The 23,343-nt window shown below is 35.3% G+C and overlaps 1 protein-coding gene across 1 annotated transcript in view; it reads right to left on the reverse strand.

The window, feature by feature from the left end:
- Positions 1-1,020: 1,020 nt before the first annotated feature.
- Positions 1,021-23,343, reverse strand: part of LOC120590054 (immunoglobulin-binding protein 1-like) — a 49,431-nt gene continuing 27,108 nt past the window's right edge. The window contains exon 2 of the mRNA XM_039847665.1: positions 1,021-2,143. Within this exon, the coding sequence (XP_039703599.1) occupies positions 1,121-2,143 (1,023 nt within the window). The 3' untranslated portion in view covers positions 1,021-1,120. The remainder of the gene's footprint in view (positions 2,144-23,343) is intronic.

Raw genomic sequence — 23,343 nt, forward strand, 5'->3', positions numbered from 1 at the left:
GCAGCTTAAGACATCCAATATTTGAAAAACAGTCTAATGGACATGCTAAATACATTTTCTCCTAGCTTCTCCAAGCCTGCCATATTTTAAGTTAGATCATCAAGAAGCAATGTACTTGGACCAAATTATCTCAGTTCTCCATAGAAATGCCTTCACTGATTGATGATACAAAGTTTTGCCCTGAGCAAAACTAAGGGTCGATACAAAAACTGTCTCATCAGTATTTCTGTTGTTTTTGTAAAGCTGTAGCCAGGCAGTGTCTACTATGCTTGCAAATATCAGTTTTAAAAGGGCCTGCAGAAATTCACCTCATTTAACTCAATTCCAAGAAAAAGTTTTTTTCTGTCTGTAAACTTTTGTTTATAGTGAACATTAGGTAGCTAATGAGGTTTCCTTTCAGATATTAGGAAACTCAGAGCTAAATTCATACACACCTTAAAAATTACCTCACCTTAGGTTGATGGCACTATTTTTGGTGTGTTATTTTTTTAGATAGAATTTCTTCTGTTCTATTCATCAACTACCCATTTTATATGTTTAACTTAGAAGCTACTTTTTATCTTTTTTTCAAACTTTGGAGGCATATAACAGAGTAAGTATAAAAAGAACCAAAATTCACTGAATAGTTACTTTATGCAAAGTAGTTTACATACATACTTTTAGGTGTATTTTATTTTAAAGATGAGGATCAATTATGTCAAATGATACAAACCTAGTTAAGAGTCAGGGCTGATATTTGAACCCACATCTTTCTGGTTTTGTCCAAAGCACATGCTCCTATTTATGATTCTACTATATATCTATTAAACATTAATTTTTATTATATTTGTTTTTTTTCTGCAAGTCTCATGTAATAGAAGGGATTTTTATTATTTTTAAGGAATATTCATGAAGCCATTGATTATACACAGTCATTCTCAGTACCCTTTTCTTTCCACTTAAGAAACTGGAATACATCGTGATGAGCATAATAATGCCAAAACAAGAACACAAAGCAAGATTAAGTATCTCTGTCTTTATGGTACAGAAAGGAAGCAGGAGCTTGGGGTGGGGAAGACTGCACAGCTTTCCTTCACAGGAAAGATGTGTGAGGCCCCTGTAGTCCCGACTTGCAGGAGGGCTAACCCATATTCTGTCGGTTACCATAGCCTTTAGTATGGATGTCCTTCCAGTCATCCCACTCCCGAGCTTGATGCAGTGTTTGCTCATCATCCTCTTCCTCCTTTGTTTCCTGATCTTCCTGTTGCTGAGCTGCTCTTTTGACCTCTAATGTTGTCTTGACTATTCCTTGATCTGATAATGCTCCAAATTTCCGATGCTGATCATACCAGTCATTCACCGTCATAGATGCCAGACTTGGATAACCAGCTCCAAATACTTTGGCTTGGGCCGCATTCCGAGTGAGAATAAAGGGCTTCATGTGAGGCCTGTCCTGACGAGATGAGTTAGAAACTGACCCCTCTGCTGAAGAGGCTTTTTCTCTCAGGACCTTTATCTCCAGGTCAATGCTCTCAATCTCTTCTAAGCTGATACCAATCCATCTTTGAAGGTGAAGGAGGTAATATTCACGAATACTCTCATCATCAGCTTGACCACTTTCCACAGCAGATTTCAGTGCAGATAACCTATGTTCCACTTCCTTCTTTTGCTTGTATCTCTCTATTTTTGCCTGTCTTTGAGAGGTTATAGCAATGAGGCTAGAATAGGTCACGGAGGAACTAGCAGTGTTATTTTCAGCTGAGTTGTTCTTGGTTTTGGGCAACTCAAATTCTGCCACATGATAGTATTGGCACTGAGTTAAGTAGTTTAAAAAGTGTTCTCGAGCCCACTGCAAATGATCTAGATGCTTACTTGGGTTGACCTGTTTCATGGCAAGTGCTCCTTGAAATGCTGGTACCATCAGGTACTTCAGGTCAGTAGAAGCAATCTCTTCCAAATCTTCATTTTGGCTGAACAAGTCAAGTTGAGATAACATTTTGGCAGCCTTCTTAAGGAGGTCTAGTCCCTTCAATACCTTCTCTTGGATTATCCGGGAACTGATGGGTTCGGCTGCTACTTCTACTTCGTCTAGAAGCTGCTTGCTGGTTTCAAAGAGCTCAGGAAGCCGAGGTAGAAGTAACTCGTCTTCTTTGGCTGCTGCCATCTTAAGGGAGGGATAAACATTAATTTTTATTATAAGCTTATTTTGAACTTGATTAATTAATTACCTATTCCCCCTTGCAGTATTGTTGTGAGGGTAAAATAAAATTAAAGACATGAAAGTACTTTGAAAGAATTTTTAAATGGTATACAAATGTGTTTTATTATCTGTTATTCCATTATATTGATCCTTGTAAGATTTGAATTATTATATTAAAATCTAATGGCTGTGAGTATGTAATTATAAATCTTGGATGTTTCACTACCCACTCTATTAGTACTCAACAATGATTTTTAATCAACTGGGAAGCTGAAAAGGGTTTTAGTAAAAGTCTCTCAAATGTGAAATACTTAACCAAAGTTCATAAACAAATGACATTCTAAATAAAACTTCAGTTCATAAAGTTTCTGTTTTGATCAAGAAATCATTCTTCCACCATACATATAACACCTTCTTGTAAGCCATATGAAACCATGCATTTGAAAATCCTACGGTGGTCCTCCGACCACAGAGATAAAGGAATAGAGAAACTATTCCTTTTTTCGTGTCCTGAGGAAGAGCCACAGACTTTATAAAATCATTAACTGTCTCTAAACACAGACAAGAACAGTCCCTTCACTCTTCATCCCAGACTGAATCCTCAGCTAATATTAAAGTACAACCTCATCATGCTTGATCTTCTTTCATTAATGTCTCTTTCTCTTGTCTCATTTCAGCTTTTTATCCCTCCAGAAAATGACTTTTGCTATTTCAACTCTTGATACTAATTATATTTTTAATTTTGTATATTAGCTTTACTTCTCCAGCTTGTCACTAAGAAAATATTTTAAAACATACTGCATTAGAAACCATGAATATTATTGTAAGCATCAACTGCAAGTATATCACGCAATGAAAACATCACTATAATAGAAAAGTGCTGCTTCACTATCAAGAAAGTAAACAACTCAGGATGTAGATTGCAGGCCTGGCTCCTATTTTAAAAAAATTAATTCCTTTAGTAGGACATTTAGTAAACTGTAGGCAAAATATTTTCTCTATATTATTTTTAAATTAATAAATTGCAATAATATCCTAGCTCAACCCCTGTCCATGCTTTACCATCACTGGTGGTTGGGGTACTTTTATTTTAATTTTATTTGTATTTTCAGAAGTCCTTGGCTATTGGCCAAATCAGATATTATATGGTAAGGAACTTCATGGAAAATTCTTTGCTCTATAAATTATAAATACAAATGAAATAATAATATGTGACCCTTATTAGGGTAATAAAGGCAGTTTCAGGCAGTCACTGACACTATTAGATAAATGGTAGAAAGAAAATTGGGGTTGTAGAGATGAGAAACACCATCTCTTTCTGAGAAGAGTATTTCTGATCCAAAGACCAACTAGGAGGGATCTGCTAACTGGGCAAGTTTATAGTATATCACAGCTCCTTTAATGCCAGTGCAAACACAGAAAAAGTAGCAGAAAAATAAAGAAGCATGTGTGTGTACTTGTCAGTTTCCTTTGTCAGGAAGCAGAGCCTGGGGCAGAGGTTTGAATGCAATCTGTAAGGGAAAGAAGGAAGTAGAATGGAGAGGGAAAGAGAACCAAGCAAGGACATGCTGTCAAGTCAAGTCTAGAATATGTGAGACTCAAGAACAAGAGTCAACAGAGTTTTTCTGTAAAAGGTCAGGTAGTCTTTTTTGCAACTACTAAAAGTTGCTATTCTAGCATGTAAGCAGCCAGAGTCAAAACAAATGTACCTGGTTTTGTTCCAAGAAAACTTTATTTACAAAACAGTCTGCGAGCCAGATTTTGGCCCAGAGACTACGGTTTGCTGACTACTTCTCTAGAGCATAAATCACACCACAGAGCAGCTGCCTTCTCTCCATAAGTACAGAGTTTGGTCTTTTCTACTCTGTATCAGTCATCAGGTTTGAAGCTAGGGTAGAGGTGGTACCTAGTCTCCAAGACAAGGTGGTTCCCATCAACTAGGACAGTAGTCCTCAAACTTCACTGACTCAGAATCACATGGATTTCTATAAAACACAGATTGCTAGGCTCCATCACTAGAGTGTTTGATTCAGTATTTTTGGGGTAGAGTCTGAGAATTTGTACTAGTAGCAAGTTGCCAGATAAAATTAATGCTACATTTTTGGGAACCACTCTTTTTGATCACTGAATTCAGACGATTCTCCAGAGGAGGGGCAGCTGTGAGTCCTTTGCAGCCAACATTCACAACAGCTAGATATCTGATGTACTGGCCTGGTAAAAGGCATTTCAGCAAGACATTGGCTGCTTCCAATACATTATTTGGACAAGTTTTCAGTATAGAAAAATATAGATTTTTAAATACAGTATTTGGACAAGTTTTCAGTATAGAAAAATATAGATTTTTAAAACATATCTCTGGATAACAAAATGTTTATTTATGCCATGTTCTCTTTTTGATGAGGCTGCTCATTCTTGAACTATCCTTGCCTAGCCTATTCTGATCTAATATTTCTTAACATTGAGTTATATCCTTCTGCATATCCTTACTTATTTATATTTGTTTTCTACCATGTGTTTATTGATGCATTCACTGGTGTTGGTTGTCATACTAATCTTTGTTAAATTCTAATCTTGAGAGCACAGATTATGGAGAGCATAGATCATGTTTTCTCCTAATTTTATAACTATCGAGGAAAGAGAATTCTGTACTTCATAACTGCTTTGAATTAATATTTCCCCAGGGAAAGTGAAACTCATAGCATGTAGAAAATGAGTTTATTTAGTTCCTACCATAACCTCTATCTTGTTCTTATCTATATTTCTGTTATTATAAAATATATTCCCAGACAACTGACAGTAAAAGAGTAAACACAATCTCTCATTAAATTTGTCCTCATACATATTATGCACCAAATATTAATGCCTTTCATGAACACTCTAATTCTGGCTCACGGATTCACTGCAAGGAGACCAAAGCAGAAACAGTATCTTATTTGTGCCTCATAAAGCCAGTTCTCTGAGGTGCCTATAGTTTGAAGGCAAAATATAGATCACTTTGTCCTGAACCATGTATCTAAGTCTTGACTTATCTTTCTTTCATTCTTATTTTTCAATTAGCATTTGCATTTAATATTATTTTATATTAGTTTCAGGTATACAGTATAGAAGGCATTTATATAATTTATAAAATGATCCCCCCGATTAATCTAGTACCCACCTGGCACTATATAGTTGTTACAATATTATTGTAATATTATTGACTATATTCCTTACGCTGCACCTTACATCCTGTGACTGTTTTATAACTACCAATTTATACTTCTTAATCCCTTCACATTTTTCACCCAGCCCCGGAAATCTCTCTCCCGTATGGCAATCACCAGTTTGTTCTCCACATCTACGAGTCTGTTTTTTTTTTTTTTTCTGCAGCACTATTTACAATAGCAAAGATATAGAAGCAACCTAAGTGCCCATCAATAGACATCTGGATAAAGAAGTCGTGGTACATATCTACAATGGAATATTACTCGTCCATAAAAAATGAAATCTTACAATTTGCAACAACATGGACGGACCTACAGGGTATTATGCTAAGTGAAATAGGTCAGATAAAGACAAATACCATATGATTTCATTTATATGTGGAATCTAAAATAAACAAACAAACAAAATTGACTTATCTCTTTTAATATTCTTGAAGACAAAGCAGAAGACTATGGAGTTGTGACCACTTAATACTTAAACTAGTTTCTAGAGTAAAATGAAGTCTACCAAAAGGGTTACCTAAAGGGTAATTATTGATGGAGTTATTTCAACCTCAAATGTTCAAACAGTAACACACACACACACACACATACACACACACACATGACCAAAGAGTAAATACTCAGGATGCTGCCTCAATTTGTCAGAGCTGAAGATGGGGATTGAAGGCCTTAATAAAATGAGAGATATTATATTCTATAGCTCAACACAATATAAGCTACAGTAGTGACTCTTAGCCAAAATATTTCAGGAAGCACTAAGTCAAATATCAGTCAAATGAAGTTATAACATCAAAACCAGAGAACAAGAGCTGGATCATAAGCCACAGGTGAAGCCAAGACCCATATAAAAAAACAAGAGGAATTAGAACTCAAGAGGACATAAGAAAGGAAGGATAGACATAGGCAATGACAAAAAGGAAAGATGATAAATATAAGTGATGTGTGCAGCTTTTCTTTATTGTTCAGAAGGTGTAGAGGCATAAATTAAAGATCAAAAGCATTATTTTGTAAGGTTTAACATTGGCATAAATATCTTACAATCTGGCTAAACCCCTCTAGATATATAAGCTACATATCTGACAAAAATGCGCCAACAGATATGACTAAGAGTGTTTAAAGCAGTGTCATTCATAAAAATAACTAGAATCAACCAAATGCCTATTTACAGGAGAATGGATATAATGTGCTATATGCACATAATAGAATGTTATACATTAGGTGAAATAAATGAACTGTAGCTACATGTATTAACATAAATGAATCTTAAAAACATAATGTTGTGTGAAGAAAATAAGCCATATAATTTCTGCTTACATTTAAGTTATAGAAAGCTGCAAGAGAATGTTGCTCCCACTCTAATGACAACAAAAAGAGTAGATAATATATAAAATCATAACTTTTCTTGAACATATCAGAGAGCTGAGGTCATAAGGCAACCACAAGAATTGAATTTGCCTAAGAGGCAAGCCTCTCCAAAGAGAGACAAAACATGGAAATTATTTTACCTTTCTCAGAGCACTAGAAAAGTAATGGGCCACTCCAGAAAGAGGTAAGAAATCAGCTAAAATTTTAACATATTCCTAAAGGCTAAACGTGGGCTAGCATGTAAGTTTAGAATAACTAGGAGCCCCAGACATAGGGTAGTTAATACTTGCACACCAGCTTTTCTCCATAGGGTTTCAATAGTGCTCTCAAGAAAGATTAGGGACAGGACAGGAGACCAGAGAGACCTCCCTTCAGTGGTGCAGGTATGAAGAAGGTGAATAGCTTTTGCTTGGATTCAGGCACAAAACACCATCCATTTCCCTGGACCCATCTCCATAAAAAGCAAAAATCTTAAGCCACTTGGAGAAGGGCAGCAAACTTCCTATTATCTAAAGTCACAGGAGAAGAGAAAGAAGCAAAAACCTTCTCCCTCTGAAGAAAGAGTAGGACACTCCCCTCCTGCCACCTGAAAGCTTCTTGGGGAAGAGTAGAAACAAAGTTGTCTTCCTCAGGGGAGAGAAAGAAAAATCTTTATGTCCCAGGGTCCTGGACCAATACAAAGCATAAGTCTGTTCCCCTAAGAGAGAGTCAGGAAACCCTTCTGCCCAGTATCAGCCGCAGACACAAGGCAGTTTGGTTTCTATAACTAGAGTTGGCAGGAACACACTGAGAATGCCCTATACCTAAGTCCCAGATCCATAGGTCCTGGCTAAAGATGAGACTGGCCAAGGAGAACCAAAATATCCCCCAGTCCCACAACAAACCTAATAGCAAGCAACAAGTAATAACATTCTACCCCTGAGGAAGAGGGAAGAGTGTGGAGAGAGAATCCTGCAACATAGACATACTGAGACTCCTGAAAGCTGAGAGTAGAGCAGGAATACAGAAAATAACCATCCAGTACTCCAGGACCTACAAGAAAATCAAAGCAATGGCTATTCACTGTTGGAGGAACTTGAAGCCTGTAGTATACTGAAAGTAACTATAACAACAAAACAAACTCAGTTGAACTACTGACTAGATTGAATAAACCCCCATACTAAAAGTCTGAGAAAACAGACATGCCCATTTGTAGACATAAATGCTATTCACTCCACTCTCTACTATCTACAAGCGATGTCCTATATTCAATAAAAACATTATGAGACAGACCCAAAAAAAAAATAGCTAGATAAAAAGACCTATTGTCAAGGGATAAAGCAATAATTATAATCAGACTCAGAGATAATTCAAGTGTTAGAACTATCAGATAAGAGACTAAAATAATTATGATTAATATGCTAAAGGATCTAATGGAAATGGTTTATGACATACATAAAAAGATGAGGCATTTTAGCAGAAAGGTGGAAACTATTAAAATGTCAAATAGAAAAGCTATAAATAATAACTTGATATCAGAGCTAATTCTTTCAACAGACATATCAGTAGACTGCATATACGTGAAGGAAGAATGGTGAACTTTTAGATAGTTTAACAGAAATTATCCAAACTTAAGACCAAAGGAGAGGGAGAAAGAGACAAAGACAGAAAGAGAATGAACCAGAACACAGTACCCAAGAGGTATGATTCAATATCAAATACATATGTAGTTGGAATTCCAGAATGAACAGATTTCTTGTCAGAAATTTTGTGAGCTAGAAGACAATAGAGTATCATAATTAAGTTGCTGTAAGAAAAAAACTGTCAACGCAGAAGTCTGTATTCAGCAGTTATACACCAAAAAGGAAGGCAAAACAAAGACTCTCCTAGACAAACAGAAGCTAAGAACATAAAGCCGGCAAATGTAGATGGCAATAAATTTTTAAAAAGTTCTTTAGGCAGAAGAATGGTATCGAATGCAAATTTTGATTTGCATGAAAAAATGTAAAGCATCAGAAATGGTAAAAGTTAGAGTAAATACAAAAAATTTTCTTATTCTTAATAACTTTAAGAGAAAAAATAGTGTACAATATAATAAATAATAATGTATTATAGGGTTTATAACATATAAGAAGTAAAATGATGACAACAATAGCACAAAAAGTGGGAGGGAATAAATGGAAGTATTCTGTCATAAGGTTCATATATTCCATATGAAGTAATATAATGTGTAGATAGACTATGAGTTAAAAGACATATTATAACCTTAGAGCAATCACCAAAAAAATTATAAAGGAGATTTAACTAACAAACCAAGTAAAAGTAAAAAGAATCCAAAAAATGTTCAATTAATCCAAAAAGTAAAGTCAGGAAAATCAGAAAAAAGGAACAAAAAACAGAACAAATAGAAAGTAAAATAGTATATTTAAATTTAACCATACATATAATTACATAAAATGCAAATTGTCTGAATTCTCTAAATAATGATAATTCATAGAAACTTAACCACAACATGATAGCATTTTTATAAGCCTCGAAAATGAGCAAAACTAAACAATATCCTTTCTAAGAATGGATATAACTTTATATCTATATGTTATTTAAATTTTGAATGATAGAGCACAGAGGATTTGAAGGGAGCATAGCAGCTTCAGTAATTTGGTAAAATTCTGGTTCTTGGGTGGTGAGAATATACTGCATTATTATGCTTTGATACTCACATATAAATTGCTTATATTTTGTTTTGTCATTCAAAAAGAAGATTGTATAAATAACTCAATACATAAAACTCAAAGCTAGACTGATTTTCAAAAAGCAAAGGGAGAAAATGTTTTCTAAAATGAGAGATTCCATAAAAATTTATTTCAACAAAAATTATTGAGCATATATTCCATGTACAAGATGCTGAGCTATTCCGGTGATATATATAAAATTATGGATAAGACATCAGTCCCAATGTTGGATAGCTTACAACATAGTAGAGGAGTTCACTGTCAAATCTCTGTCTGAAAATAATATGTCATATGGATATGCTTTAAAATAACACAATGGTCGGGGCACAAAGAGGGAGTAAACAGAGGCACAGATGAAACAAGACTGGCCACGTGTTGATAACTTTTGAAGCTCTACGATGGGTACAAGGTGTTCAGTTTATTATTTTTCCACATCTATATACTTTTGAATAAAAAATAAGATGAGAAATTAGTGAACTTTTTAATCAGTAGTGAAAAAACTAGGTGACAGTTTATGATCCCAAAGTTCTTGATAGTCTAGAACAACGGGCTAAATAAAAATAGAAAAATATAATGGAGATGAAAGAAAAAGAAATAAAAGGCATACATATAAGAAAGGAAGACATAACTGTTTCTACTTGCAAATGACATGATTGTCTATACAGATAATCTCAAAGAAGCTTCAAAAAATCTGTTAAAGCTAATTTCTGAGTATCAAAGTTGAAGAATACAATGCCATTACAAAATTTAATTATATTTCTATATATTAGCAGTGAACAATTACAAATTTAAATTTTTGAAGTAACGTTTTCAATAGCACCAGGAAAAAAATGTTTATGTAAAATCTAACAAAATTTTTGTAAGATCTGTATGTTAAAAACTACAAAACGTTGATGAAAAAAATCAAAGTGGATCTAAATAAATGGAGTGACCTACCAGAGTTCACAGACTGGAAGTTTCAAAGTTGTTAATATGTTAATTCTCCTCAAACTGATCTATAGATTCAACATAATCCCAATCAAAATCCCAGATGAATTTTTTTTAGAAATCAACACTTGTTCTAAAATGTATATAGATAGGAAAAAAAAATGAATATTCAAAACACTTTGAAAAAAGGGAACAAAGTTGGAAGTTTCACATTACCTGATTTCCAAACTTACTATAAAAGTATAGTCTGATGTTGAAGAAAGGAGACATAGAAATAAATGGAACAGAATAGAGACTCTAAGAAATAGACGTCCACATATAGTACCAATTAATTTTTCATGAAGGTGCAAAGGCAATTCAATGGAGAAAGGAAGGTCATTTCAACAAATGGTGCTGAGACAATTAGATAACAATGGGGAAAAGTATTTTTAAATGAACCTCAACCTATACTTCTCACTCTCTATAAAAATGAACTCAAAATCAATCATAGACCTAAATGTAAAACCTAAAATTATATAACTTCTAAAAGAAAAAATAAGGAAAAATTTTGAGTTGAGGTAAATGATGATTTCTTAGATACAACAGCCAAAGCATGGTCCATTAAAGAAAACACTTGATAAATTAAATTTCATCAAAATCAAAAACATTTATTCTTCAAAAGACAATGTCAGGAAAATGAAAAGTGAGAAGATATTTGCAAATCACATTTATAGAAAAAGAATAAGTATCTCTCAACTGGAGAATGGATAAACCTAATTTTAGTATTTCTGCACAATGGAATACTACTTGACAATAAAAAGGAACATCTGATAGATGCAACATTGTAAGTGAATCTTCAATGTATTATACTGAATAAGAGAAGCCATAGTAAAAAACCTACATACTGTATGATTTCATTGAAATGACATTCTTGCAAAGGCAAAATTATATGACCACAAAACACATCAGTAGTTGCAAGATATGAGAGTAGGAGACTTGTTGACAAAACTGCACTGGGGAATATTTTTGAGCAATAAAACTTCTTTATCATGATTACAATAGTGGTTATATGGCTGTATAAATTTGTCAAAGCTAGCAGAACTGTATAAGCAGAGAAAGCAAATTTTACTGTATGCAAATTATATCCAATTTTTTAGTTAGAAAAAACCTCCCTCATAAAATAGGGGTAACTATAAAATATTTTATTTGGTTCACAGTATATGTAAATACAAGATAAAGAAGATGTAGTTTAATATGCATCCATGTGAAAAATGTATGAAAAAACAATTATAAATTCGATATGGGTAAACTCCTTGGCAGAGTTGATCAAAAAGTCAATTCATTCAACAGATATATAGAATTCAAAATAAGGCAGGGAGTAATATCCTATGGAGGTCACATTTAGGGCAGTAAATGCAGATTTGAGGCCAGGAGGTAGGAGAGATATGAACCACATACCAGTACCTAGAAATGGAAGAGCCTTTTTCCAGCCAGTGTGAATTTACCATACTGAAGTTGTTAAAGCAGAGAACACCGAGATCAACTCTGAAGTAACTCAATAAGTCAGAAATTCAGGAATTGTTTCTTTCCTATCCCCAAAATATCAATAAAGCAACTACTCTGGGCCAACCACTGTATAGGTATGGGAATATGATAGCGAACAGGTAGATGTGTTTCCAGCCTAACAATGATCTGGTTAAAATTATAAAACTAAGTACTTTTTTTCCAAACTGCAAAACCTGTAGTTGAGAAAGTAGAAATGCAGAGAGCAGTACTTCCTGATTTATTTTAATTATGTCCAGGAAATCCCTTCGTGAGAAGTCAGCCCATTCTAATTGTCTTCCCATGCCTAGAATTCAAGTCTATTCTGTATTTTGTTTTGTTTCTGTAGCTTATATATTAAATCTGGACTTCCTCAGCATGGTTGCTTGTTACCTTACCTTAAACCGCTCTCCAGTTAGTATCTGAAATGATGTTGAGTACAAAGACCAGATATTAGCAGTTCATTACCTCTGTTTTTACTGAGCCTCATATGCACTTGATAGTTTATAGAATACAAAGCTGATAATGGCCATGTCTTGTAAGCTTTGAAATTTATGTGAGACCCTTTTCCAATCTATGGCACATTTGTCATGCTATATATTGATATATTTTATATACCAAGCTATGACTTTTTTGCATATGTAAATACTCTCCTTAAGTAATTTCTTAATCACTGCAATTCATTCTCTCATTTAGTAACTAATCACCTGCATGTACTAAGTGTCTACTGTGTGGCACTCAACCAGCTAGGTGTCAGACATACAAAAATTATTATTTGTAATTATTTCACTACAATTTAATTTCATTTGGTTTTTATAGCTAACTCTGACCATAGGGAAAATGCACTGCCGATTTCTTTCTCAAGCCACTAGCTTTTGTTAGTGTAACACACACATGCACACGCACACACATAACTGAAATGGCTTCTCATACTTTATTACCAAAAATACACTTTAATTTAAAATCACCTCTTTCATGAAGTTTTCTCTGATTTTCTTAGCCGTGAATGACCTCTCCCTCTTATATTCTCTAAGTATATTTCACCATGCCTTTCACTTTAACACCTTATAACATCTCTTATTGTATTTCTTTGTGTGTACTTTTTGAAGCTGTTTATTTTTATTAAGTATCAAGATAATGTAACCATATGTAAGTAAGTACATGATAAAATATATCATACAAAAGGAATCATCATGGAAAGCAAGACAATGTCCCCTATTATATTATTAGGCATCCTCTCAAGACTGTCCCAGTTTCTAAAAGTAGCTGGTTTTTAAAATTTGAAGATACTAGCTCTTTTAGATATCAGCTATTTTATATCTAAGTTTATAAATTTAAAGTATTTTATCTTAATTCCTGCTATGAAACAATAAATTTAAATTTATTTTGCCCTGCTTTCTGTATTCTTAGTCCCCTAATTTTTTTATTTATTAATACTGTTTCATCAACTTTGGAAAGTCACCTTGACTTTTATGTACAATGAAGATATTATTGCTCCTACTTTTAATTCCACCTCTCCTCCCTCCCAAGGAGAATGTTTCCACTATCAAGATCAAATTGATACACTAGTGTTTTACCCTATATATTATTAATTCATGCGACACCTTTTATTTTCTTCATATTTGGACCATGACTTCTGATACAACTTTTAATCACTCTACTGCTTATAATCCACTTCATTTCTTTTTCATGAGGACTGTCTTCACAGAGTCTTCTGTCTTTTGCAATTTACAATGGTTCTGTTTTTAGACCTCTGCGTAAACTATTACAGGATATATTTTAACCAAACTTGTGATTTAGTCCCACAATTTTTAAAATTCTTTATCTTTTTCTTGGTTTTAACCAAGATTTCGCTAGAGTCCCATTATTAGAAAGGGTGCATAGACCTATGGTAAAAAGAGTATAATCCTTCAATGTATGAAATGTTTTTATTTTGTCCTCAAAATAACTTGGCTGGGAATGGAATTCTAAATTTGAAATAGTTTTCCCTTAGAATATTTTAAGTCATTGTTCTCTTGTCATCTGTTAGCAAGTCTTGTTGAAGAGAATTTCTAATTTGGCTCTTATTCTTTGCTGCTGTTATTTTCTTTCTCTCTCTAGTAGCTTTAAAGTGTTTTCCTTTTTCCTTGATATTTTGAAATTTCTTGATGATTTACCCCAGTTGATCTTTCGGAGTCACCATAAAAATAGATGGTTGTTGATTTGCAAACTTAGGAGTACTCCTGATGAAATCTGTAGCTGGCCCCCCCACACACATAGAGGTCAAAGAGAGACTGAAGAAAGAGGCAGGCCATTCCAGATTGGTAGGTAGTAGGTTTAATAAGCAAGTACACTTGCATACAAGGCTTGTCCTGGGAGGCTACAAGATGATTGACCTTCCCACCCACCTGCCATAATCTTAAAGATTTGTATGGCAGCCTTAATTGGGTTCAGTCATGTATACCGTCCAGATAGTCTCAACAATACATTGCTCTCTCAAGGCTGCATCCTTCGAAATAGCTCTGGTTGTGGAACAGTGGGCAAAAAGTACATTCCAAGGAAGGTTTGCGAGGTGAAAGAAAGATGCCTCTGATTGCCCAGGTCCACTAGTTCATGGATTGACTGGTAGTCGTGTCCTCTAGATCAGGGGTTCCCAACCCTTGGGCAGCAGACTAGTTCTAGTCTATGGCCTGTTAGAAACTGGGCTGCACAGCATAAGGTGAGTGGCTGGCCAACTGAGCTTCATCTGTATTTGCAGCTACTCCCCAGCGCTAGCATCACCACCTCGGCTCCACTTCATATCATCAGTCATTAGATTCTCATAGGAGCACTGGTCCCTGGTGCCAAAAAGGTTGGGGACTGCTGCTCTAGATGACATTCAAATTGATAACAGTGTTGAAGAGGGCTTAACATGGAGTATATTTACAAAATTATTGGGGCTAGGAGGTATAGAACCACAGGGATGATGCCATAACTTGGGATCAGAAATTGCAGAGCTGTTACCATTCTTGAGCTCAAAGAGATGGGTAAAAACAGACTCACCAGAGTCATATACAGAAGACCATTTGGTGAACAGCTGTGACTTATATTTGAGATGTACAATCAGCTTGAAGACACTCCACAAAGAGGGGAGTAAATACCCTGAACCCACCATTCACCCTCTCTCTCACCTCTAACCAGGACTCCCATTGACCAAACCTACCCAGAGGCCCAGGGAATTGGGACCAGTTGATATCGTCTATCATGTTAGAAAGTGGCAAATGGTGGAGACTGAACGTAGAGGGAAAAAGAGGAGGTAGTGACTTCAATTTTGGTTTGATATCTACACTGATACAATCTATTACTAATATAGAAAAAAAACAGGGAATGTTGTTCAATTTTGAATTAGGATGAGGAATGACTGTATATTGTATTTGACTTAAAATGAACAAAACATTAAAACGTTTAGCTCTTTAATGAAGAGGAAATAAACAAATAACGACAAGTTATCGAATTTATACTTTTGAAATACACTGGAATTTTTAAAAAGACCTTATTGGGATTATGCGTTATGGTTTAAGGTAATATGATGCTATCCACAGGTAGACTCCTTTATTATTACTTTTTGCTGTTGTTGAAAATCTTTAGCTTTTAATGCCAAGAGATGTTTAGAAAACAAGTTGTTTCTGTCAGAGGAGAGTGCACCATTTAAATTCCTATACTCCTTGGAATTAGGGAGACCAACTCCAATCCAAGGTTTGTATTCTAACTCCATCATCCACAGCTGATTGAATTTAGGTACATTATTACCTCTGAACTCCACAACGCTCATCTGAAAAATAATACCTTAGATCACTATAACTGAGAAAATTCTGAAAATCTGTGTCAGTCACCACACCAAGAAAACCTGTCTTCACACATTTACAGTCTATTGGAGGAGATGGGCATTTATACAAGGCATTATTTAAACTAAAACAAACAAACAAAAATCTATACAAAGTGCCAGATTGGGAAATGTCAGGGATCTATGGCAGCAGAAAATAAGGAAATCTTATTTTGATAGAGGGCAGGTACATAATAATGAATATGATGAGTAGAATAAATCAGGAAAAGTGTGTTGGAAGCTGATGAAACATACTGTGTCTGACATTTGATTAGTGCTCAAAAAATGGTGGCAAATGTTAAACAGTTGGTACACTACTAGGCACAAATACAATCAGTAAATTGACTAAATGGGCCTCACAGGGGCAATGAAGGAGCCCTTGCATTCCAACTGGGCATTCAAATCCATTCTGTGGAGTTTGTTCTTCCCTTGCCATTAGATGCAAATCTCAGGCAGTCTCCATAAATTGCCCACTCCCTCTTAGATAGCGCGCGCGTGTATCACACATAACACACACACACACACACACACACACACACACACACTGGTTAGTATCAGTCCAAAAGATAGTTTTGGTTCAGTAATTAATGTTCATTTCCATATGATAATTTCATTCAAAGTGAAAGCCTCTCTCTTCCTCCACCAAGAGGATGGATGTTGGTTCACATCCTTAGGAGCTGCCAGCATAAATTTCAAACTGGTCCTCGCATAGAGGGCATGGAGAAACCTAAGAAGGGAGGCAGACCAGTCCAGATAGGTAGGTGGCAGGTTTAGTCAGCAAGGGAACTTATATACAATACCTGTCTCCCGTGGCCTCAGACTAGTAATCTCTGCATCTGTCCACCAGAATCTTATGAGTATATATAGAGGCCTTAACTGGGTTCAGTCATGTGTACCATCTAGTCTCAGCAATACCTTACTCTCTCAGGCTGTGTCCCAGAAAAATGGCTCTGGCTGTGGGAATGGTGGCTGGAAAGTACATTCCCAGAACACCGGAGGGAGTGAGGAGCCTCTGATTGACCAGATCCAGCTCTCCAGTCAATGTGAGGTCATGTCTGATGACCTTTTCTGACAATAGGATAGCTGCATCTCACTTTTCCATCTCATTTCTACCAGTCTGGCCTGCACAGGATCTTCCAGGACAGAAGGCAAGGAAGAGAAATGAGATAAGCTGCAGAAAAAGTGTTACCTAGCTGACATCAATAATCTATCCTCGGTTTCCTCTGGACTTGTTGCTGGTTTAAAATGTCAACAAAAGGTTGCTGCCACCAATCTCATGCCAACAGGAGTCCTCAATCTGGGATGTGGTAAATGGAGAACCTCTATTCAGGCAAATTGTTTGCCTGATAAAACCTCCTGAGAAAAATGAAAGTGCTCCCACTGAGATGAAGGTCAGTCCACCTTTTATAGAGAAAATTCCTGCCCTAGCCCCTGATTGGTCCATTTTTATGTAAATGAAGAATCCAAATTTGCACAGTCTGATTGGTCCATATAGCACTGTTCTGATTGGTCAGAATCACATATTCTGATTGGCTGTTATGGAGCCACTCTGATTGGTCAGTAAAGATGCAAATGAGGATATAGCTGCACAGTTCTGATTGGACAGAGCAGGTCTCAGTCCATTGGATAAAAGATGACCCAGGAACTCCTTTATAAGGGTTGGCTCAGACTGCAGGAAAACAGTGCTGGAGTCTGGCAGCTCCCTCTGTAGCATTTTTGTAAGAGATCTTTATCTACAGTGCTGCTAGGCTCTAATTATAAGCTTTTGCCCAGTTAACCATGAGGAGTCTTTCATAATATAAGCAATGTCTCATCTGCCTGGTCCCTTAAAATTCCCCATTTGAGTAACCTATTTACTCTGCAGAGGCTCTCTCTTTTGAAGACGCATCAACCCTCCTTCTTGGAGAAGGGCATTTTAAAACAGCTCTGGGCAGATTTTATTTCTTATTGTCCTACATCTGCTCATCAGGCAACCCTCACTCATCCTTTGCTCAGACAGACTCTGGGGGTTCGAGCTTCTCTAACACCACCACTTCTCCTCATTTTACAATGGACACATCAAACCATATCTAACTCATAACTTTAGACCTTTCTAGGTTTGACCTAGGGCTATAGAATTCACAGGTCAATTCTCTCAGAGCGGTTTCCTTGAAGCAACTCTCACTCAATTTAGGGTGAGTGTGGATGGAGTGAGGCATGATATAAGAGAAGATGCCTCAGCGCTCCAACAACTTTTCCACATGCACTCTCTAATTACCACCTTATGGAACTTTTAATGGTAGGTGCTGATCGAAAGGTCACTCCAGTGTAGCCAAAGCACTTATACCTGTTGATTTTTGGCCTCAGCCAAAGCTGAGGAAGGAGCAGTCCTTTTTAAACATCCTGTTACCCACAGTAGAGACTCAAATGAGTCAGCAATTCATGTGTAAGAAATTTCCAATATAAGCAGACAGTATGAAAAAAAGTGAAAAAAGAAAAACATTTGGTAACATAAAATATAGATTTTAACAAATTCCTATTGGAGAAAACGAGATTAACAACAGAATGACAATACTGACCTTAGTAAATAAAATAATAATAGTTACCAGATATTAAGAGTTTACTCTATGTCAAGCACAGTGAGAAACACTTTAGAAACAGGATCTCTTTTAATCCTCAAGCCACCCTATGTATTAAGTATTTTTGTCCCTATAATTTACATAGGGAAACCAAAGCTAAGAGAAGCCAAGTGACTTTTCCAAGGATATATCTCTATGGCATTATGTATAGTTATGTGTAGTCTGCTATATTTAAGCATGTGTATTGGACATCCTCCTGAAATTCCCCGTATAGAATGTTTTAAGATATTGTTAGAAGAAAGACTGAATAACAATCACATCCAAGGTTCTGGAGCCCAGAGTACACAGGTCAGGTCAGAAGCAGGTTAGATGTCAGGTAACCAGAAAGTAACTCCATCAAGTCTATCCATATTTGTGGTGACAAATTGCAAAACGACTTTTATTTTTAGAGAAGAAACTGAAAGTATCTTTAGAACTAATTCAGAGTCCTCATAACTGAGATCATCTAAGATATAACTTCAATATAAACCAAATCACTTATAACCAGGTTTCCCCCCAATTTATGACATTACTTAACCCCTAGCCTCTTTTATGGTTTAAGCAAAAGCCATTTTTAATAAGAAAAAAGTCTCATATATGAAACTTATAAACTTCTAATCATCTTATACTAATAACTAGCTAGTCCTTGCAGAATTTCATAATGTGGTATATTTCCAAAGGTTCTTTGTGATACGAAAGAAACTTAAATTTTCCTTCTTTCTTCCAATAGTTTGTAAGGCTCTTTTGTTTCTTGTTTATCTTATTGCCTATCAGAAGCTTTTAATTTCCTTTTAATGTCACCAGAAAGAAAATAAGTAGAGAAATTAACCTTATCTTACCATACTTTGAGGTACCGAATATGTTTGAATTAAAAAAAAAAAACAAAAAACCTGAACCTTGACCATTTACTGCCAAGCACCCACCAGTCCCTGAAACCTGCTTCTCCTCTCCTCTCTAAACTATGAATTGCTCCACCCACCTAGTTGCTCAAATCCCTCCAATCACCTCCACATTCTGTCAGTTCTAGCTCCAAATAATATCTTAGATATCTCCACTTAATTCTATCATCATAGAAACCACTCTGATCCAACCCACCAGAATCTTCTCAACCTCCAGTCATCTATTCACTTTAGTTCTTGATCTCATCCCAATCCATTCTCCAAATTACAGCCACAGAGTTATTAAAAATGTAAGCGGCATTCCATGCACTCCGATTTACAACCTTCAAAGGCTTCCCTTACACTCAGAATAAAAATATAATCTCCTTAAAATTGCCCACAAGATGTATACAGTCTTGCTTCTGCCAATCCCTCCAATTTTATGCTGACCTTTTCACCCAGCTTTTATTCTAATTTGTAAACATTTGTGTTGTTTAGTGTAATGTTTCTATTTCCCACTAGAACGTAGGTCACAGGAAGGGGGATCATGTTTTTATGAATGATTCATTTGCCTAGCACGTAGATTCTCCATAAGTTTTTGTTAAATAATAAATGAACCTAATCTAAGTAGATGAACCTAAGTAAAAAATGAATCTAAGTAAATGAACCTACGTAAAAATTACTACAATCAGTAGGAAGTATTCTTTGTTATATGCAGCCAGTAAAATGGAAATTACAAACATAATAGGGCAATATTTACAGTATATTATGTGGGAAAGGCAAAATTGGAAAATTATATAAAATATAATTGTGCGTAACATTTATAATATTAACATAGTATTTACAATATGTATCTACTGTACATGTATATATGCATACCGTATAATACTAACATTTACAATATTATCGAGCCTATTAGAACACAGAGTAGACTTGCATATTCTTTTAAATCAATCCTGGTTCTAAAGAGAGGGAGATCTATTTTAAAAGTTATAAGCAAGGTCTGTCTTCTGAGGTGGAAACTAGAGTTTGTCTTTGGAACATGAGTCCTTTGTCTGGAAGGGAATGTTTGCTGGGCCCTTTTGGTTATACTGAGTGAAGCAAAAATATCGTCTGTGAAATAGGAAGATTATGTGCAACTTAACTGCTCTGCATAATAATGAGTTTGTCTTTAATGTTAGCAGAAGTGCATTTCTGTTGATTTTGTTTCCTTTTTGAAAAACATCCTGAACCCACTGTCCCCTCCTCCTCTGTGGATAGCAGTGGTGTGGAGGGTCTTTCAAAGAGGCTGGAACTTGAACCCTGTGTAGAAAACAGGGGCTGGGAAATAGTGTGTTGAAGGCAGCTCATGACAGGAATTCTGTGAGATCACTGTGAGATCTTCATTAAAAATTCATTATATAATCTTACAATTAAATAAATTTTATTAAAAATAAAGGTAGCAAATACTCAAAAGTCATTATTTTCTAAGTATTTTATTATTTGTACTATCACCTATGCTCTTAAAGTTACTTATTTCATTCCACTTGTGAGTGGAATGAAATAAAGGAATGCTACTGCACAGCTCTCCCCAACTCCATGTTTGATGGTGTCATGTAGACAGTTTGAAATCAGACACAGTGGCTGTATTTACCATGGAAATCAGCAACTGCTCCAAAACAGAGATTGATTCATTTTTGACTTTCTAGACTAAGAAAGTGATTAAAAATGTTAATGTTAAAAAATGTTAAAAATGTTAAAAATCTAGATTAAAGTTAAATTGTGTCATGTCTGAACAGCACAAAACATTGCCAAAAACCCAATAAGTGAAGCTCTGACGAATGTTTTCATTGTTTAACTTTTGCTATATTCCTTAATATAAACCAAAATATCAACCAGCTTTATGTCAGAGCCACACCTGTTTGTCAACTACAACCGTATGTTATCTATGGTCACGGAAGTTCTACAAAAAAAATTAATGAAATCATTCTGTGAGAATCCATTGCTATATGGAATTTGCTATAAAAAGTATTGCATATTTTATTATTATTGTATATTGTGTTACACAGCCTTCATAACAGTAAAATTAATAATAAACTTATATACATATATATGCACACATATTTTTCCAGAGAGCCAGGATATCACTGGCCAGGTCTAGGCCACTTTTGTAGCAGAATGAAATTTGTGAAACACTGAGCATTCTTTGCGGTACATGGAAACTTTTGGAGAGAAGAATCTGATAACACATTGTCCTCCCTACAACAGAGTAGGATAAGGACTGCAATTATTGCTATTGGAAATTAAAAGTGAGAGTAATTCCTGAATCCTGGGATATACCTGTGATACACATCCATAAAACATATATGCATGTACACAGGGACTAGGAAGTGATAATATCATGAAATATATAATGATAGGTTTATGAGTGATTATTTTTTCCCTTTAAGGATTTTTCATTATCATAAAAATATATGAAATAAGTACATGATTTTTTAAAGAGAACCAGTTGGCTCTAAGTTTAAGAAATATGCAAATTCAGATTTGAAGTCTACCTCTCGACTTCTAACTAACACAGGTTAAGTATTTGGCCTCATTGATTCTGCTTCTCATCTCCAAGGAGTAAAACAGAAACCTGATTCACCAGGTAGCCATGAGGTATATGCAATACTGTAGCTTGTCACCAGAGTTTCTTAAGAGTGATAGATAGAGCAAAGAGCACTGTATGTAGAAATGCTAGAGGTGAAGCTAAACTGTACTTAAATATACTATGTTTTGATGGTGGTCAGTTGATATCCTTTATTGAATCTGATGCTTTAAAATATCTATGATCTATCTCTAGACAATCATTTATTAATTCTCCTAAGTGTCATCTCTGCCATTAACTCAGAAAAGTAAAAAATACATGCTAATCAGAGTGTTAATCATAGAAAGTGCTTTATTTCTTAACGTGGCAACTTTATAAATCAAATGTTTTACACTCTATAGCAACAGTGATGCAAAGCCGTTCATTTTACAAGGCCAAAAGTAACAAGCAAAATGTCCAGAAATGCCATCAGGCGATTTGGGTCTTAAGATTGCCCCAGGTAATCTAGAAGTTCTCTCCTATTGTAATGACACTTGATTTCTCCCAATTTTACATAAAATAAATTGATGATAACATTTAAAGATAATTGCTGTCCTAGACAAAAATAGTGTCAAATTGGCATTCCTATAGGTAAAATAAGGTTGCATTTCACAAGGGAAATGTTATTTCTTTTAATAAGTGGTCTTTTACCTTCTCATTATTTTTGTTACCTCTAATTGGTGTCAAAATGAGGTCGATATCACATCCTTACCTCACAGGACTCTTGTGAGGATTAAATGATATATGGAGTGCTCAGAACAGGCACACAATACATACTATAGACATGTTGCTATTTATTATTATTATACATGTAGGCTATAAAACTTTGATTTCAGCTCTGTACCTACCTGGAAGTATATTCCCAATATACATTTTGACTGTCTCATAACTGTCAGTCCATCTCCCATAGCCTTGTTCACTTCTCTGATTTCTTTCTTGTTGCATCATACAAATTTCTCAGGATTCTCTGATCACCTGAGATAGATATTTAGCCCACTAGAGGTATCCAGGTAACAGAGCTTCTAGGATTTTTGGCATTTTAAATTTTATAAAGCCCAGTAAATAGATTGCAATTGTTTCTCAGATTCTTATTTTGTGGTCATCTAGAGAATGCTATTACTCATGATTTACTTTTCCTTATTTTGTTTATTTATTCATTCTTCTTAATAGTAAATATACAATACTATTATTACTTGAGTTTTTTTAGGAACAAATGGCAAATTGTTTTAGAATAACAGAAAGAATGGGAAGGGTATCACAGAATAAGAAGTCAAAGCTCTCACTGAAAGTTTTATATAGCATTGCAAAGCTTCCATTACAAATTGCCCTCATTTCTTCACTACATCACATCAGTTACGCTTGAGTACAGTTTAGCTTCACCTCTATTTTATCTGTCTGCCCTCCTCACCGCAGGAGTGGTCATTTGACACAGGCGGATCACAGGATCCCATCACTCTGGACAGCCATGGTTCAAGGGTGGACATGTGACCAATATTCAGATCTTCGAAGATTG

This window comes from Pteropus medius, unplaced genomic scaffold (genome assembly GCF_902729225.1).
Source record: "Pteropus medius unplaced genomic scaffold, Ma_sr-lr_union100, whole genome shotgun sequence".
NCBI lineage: Eukaryota > Metazoa > Chordata > Mammalia > Chiroptera > Pteropodidae > Pteropus > Pteropus medius.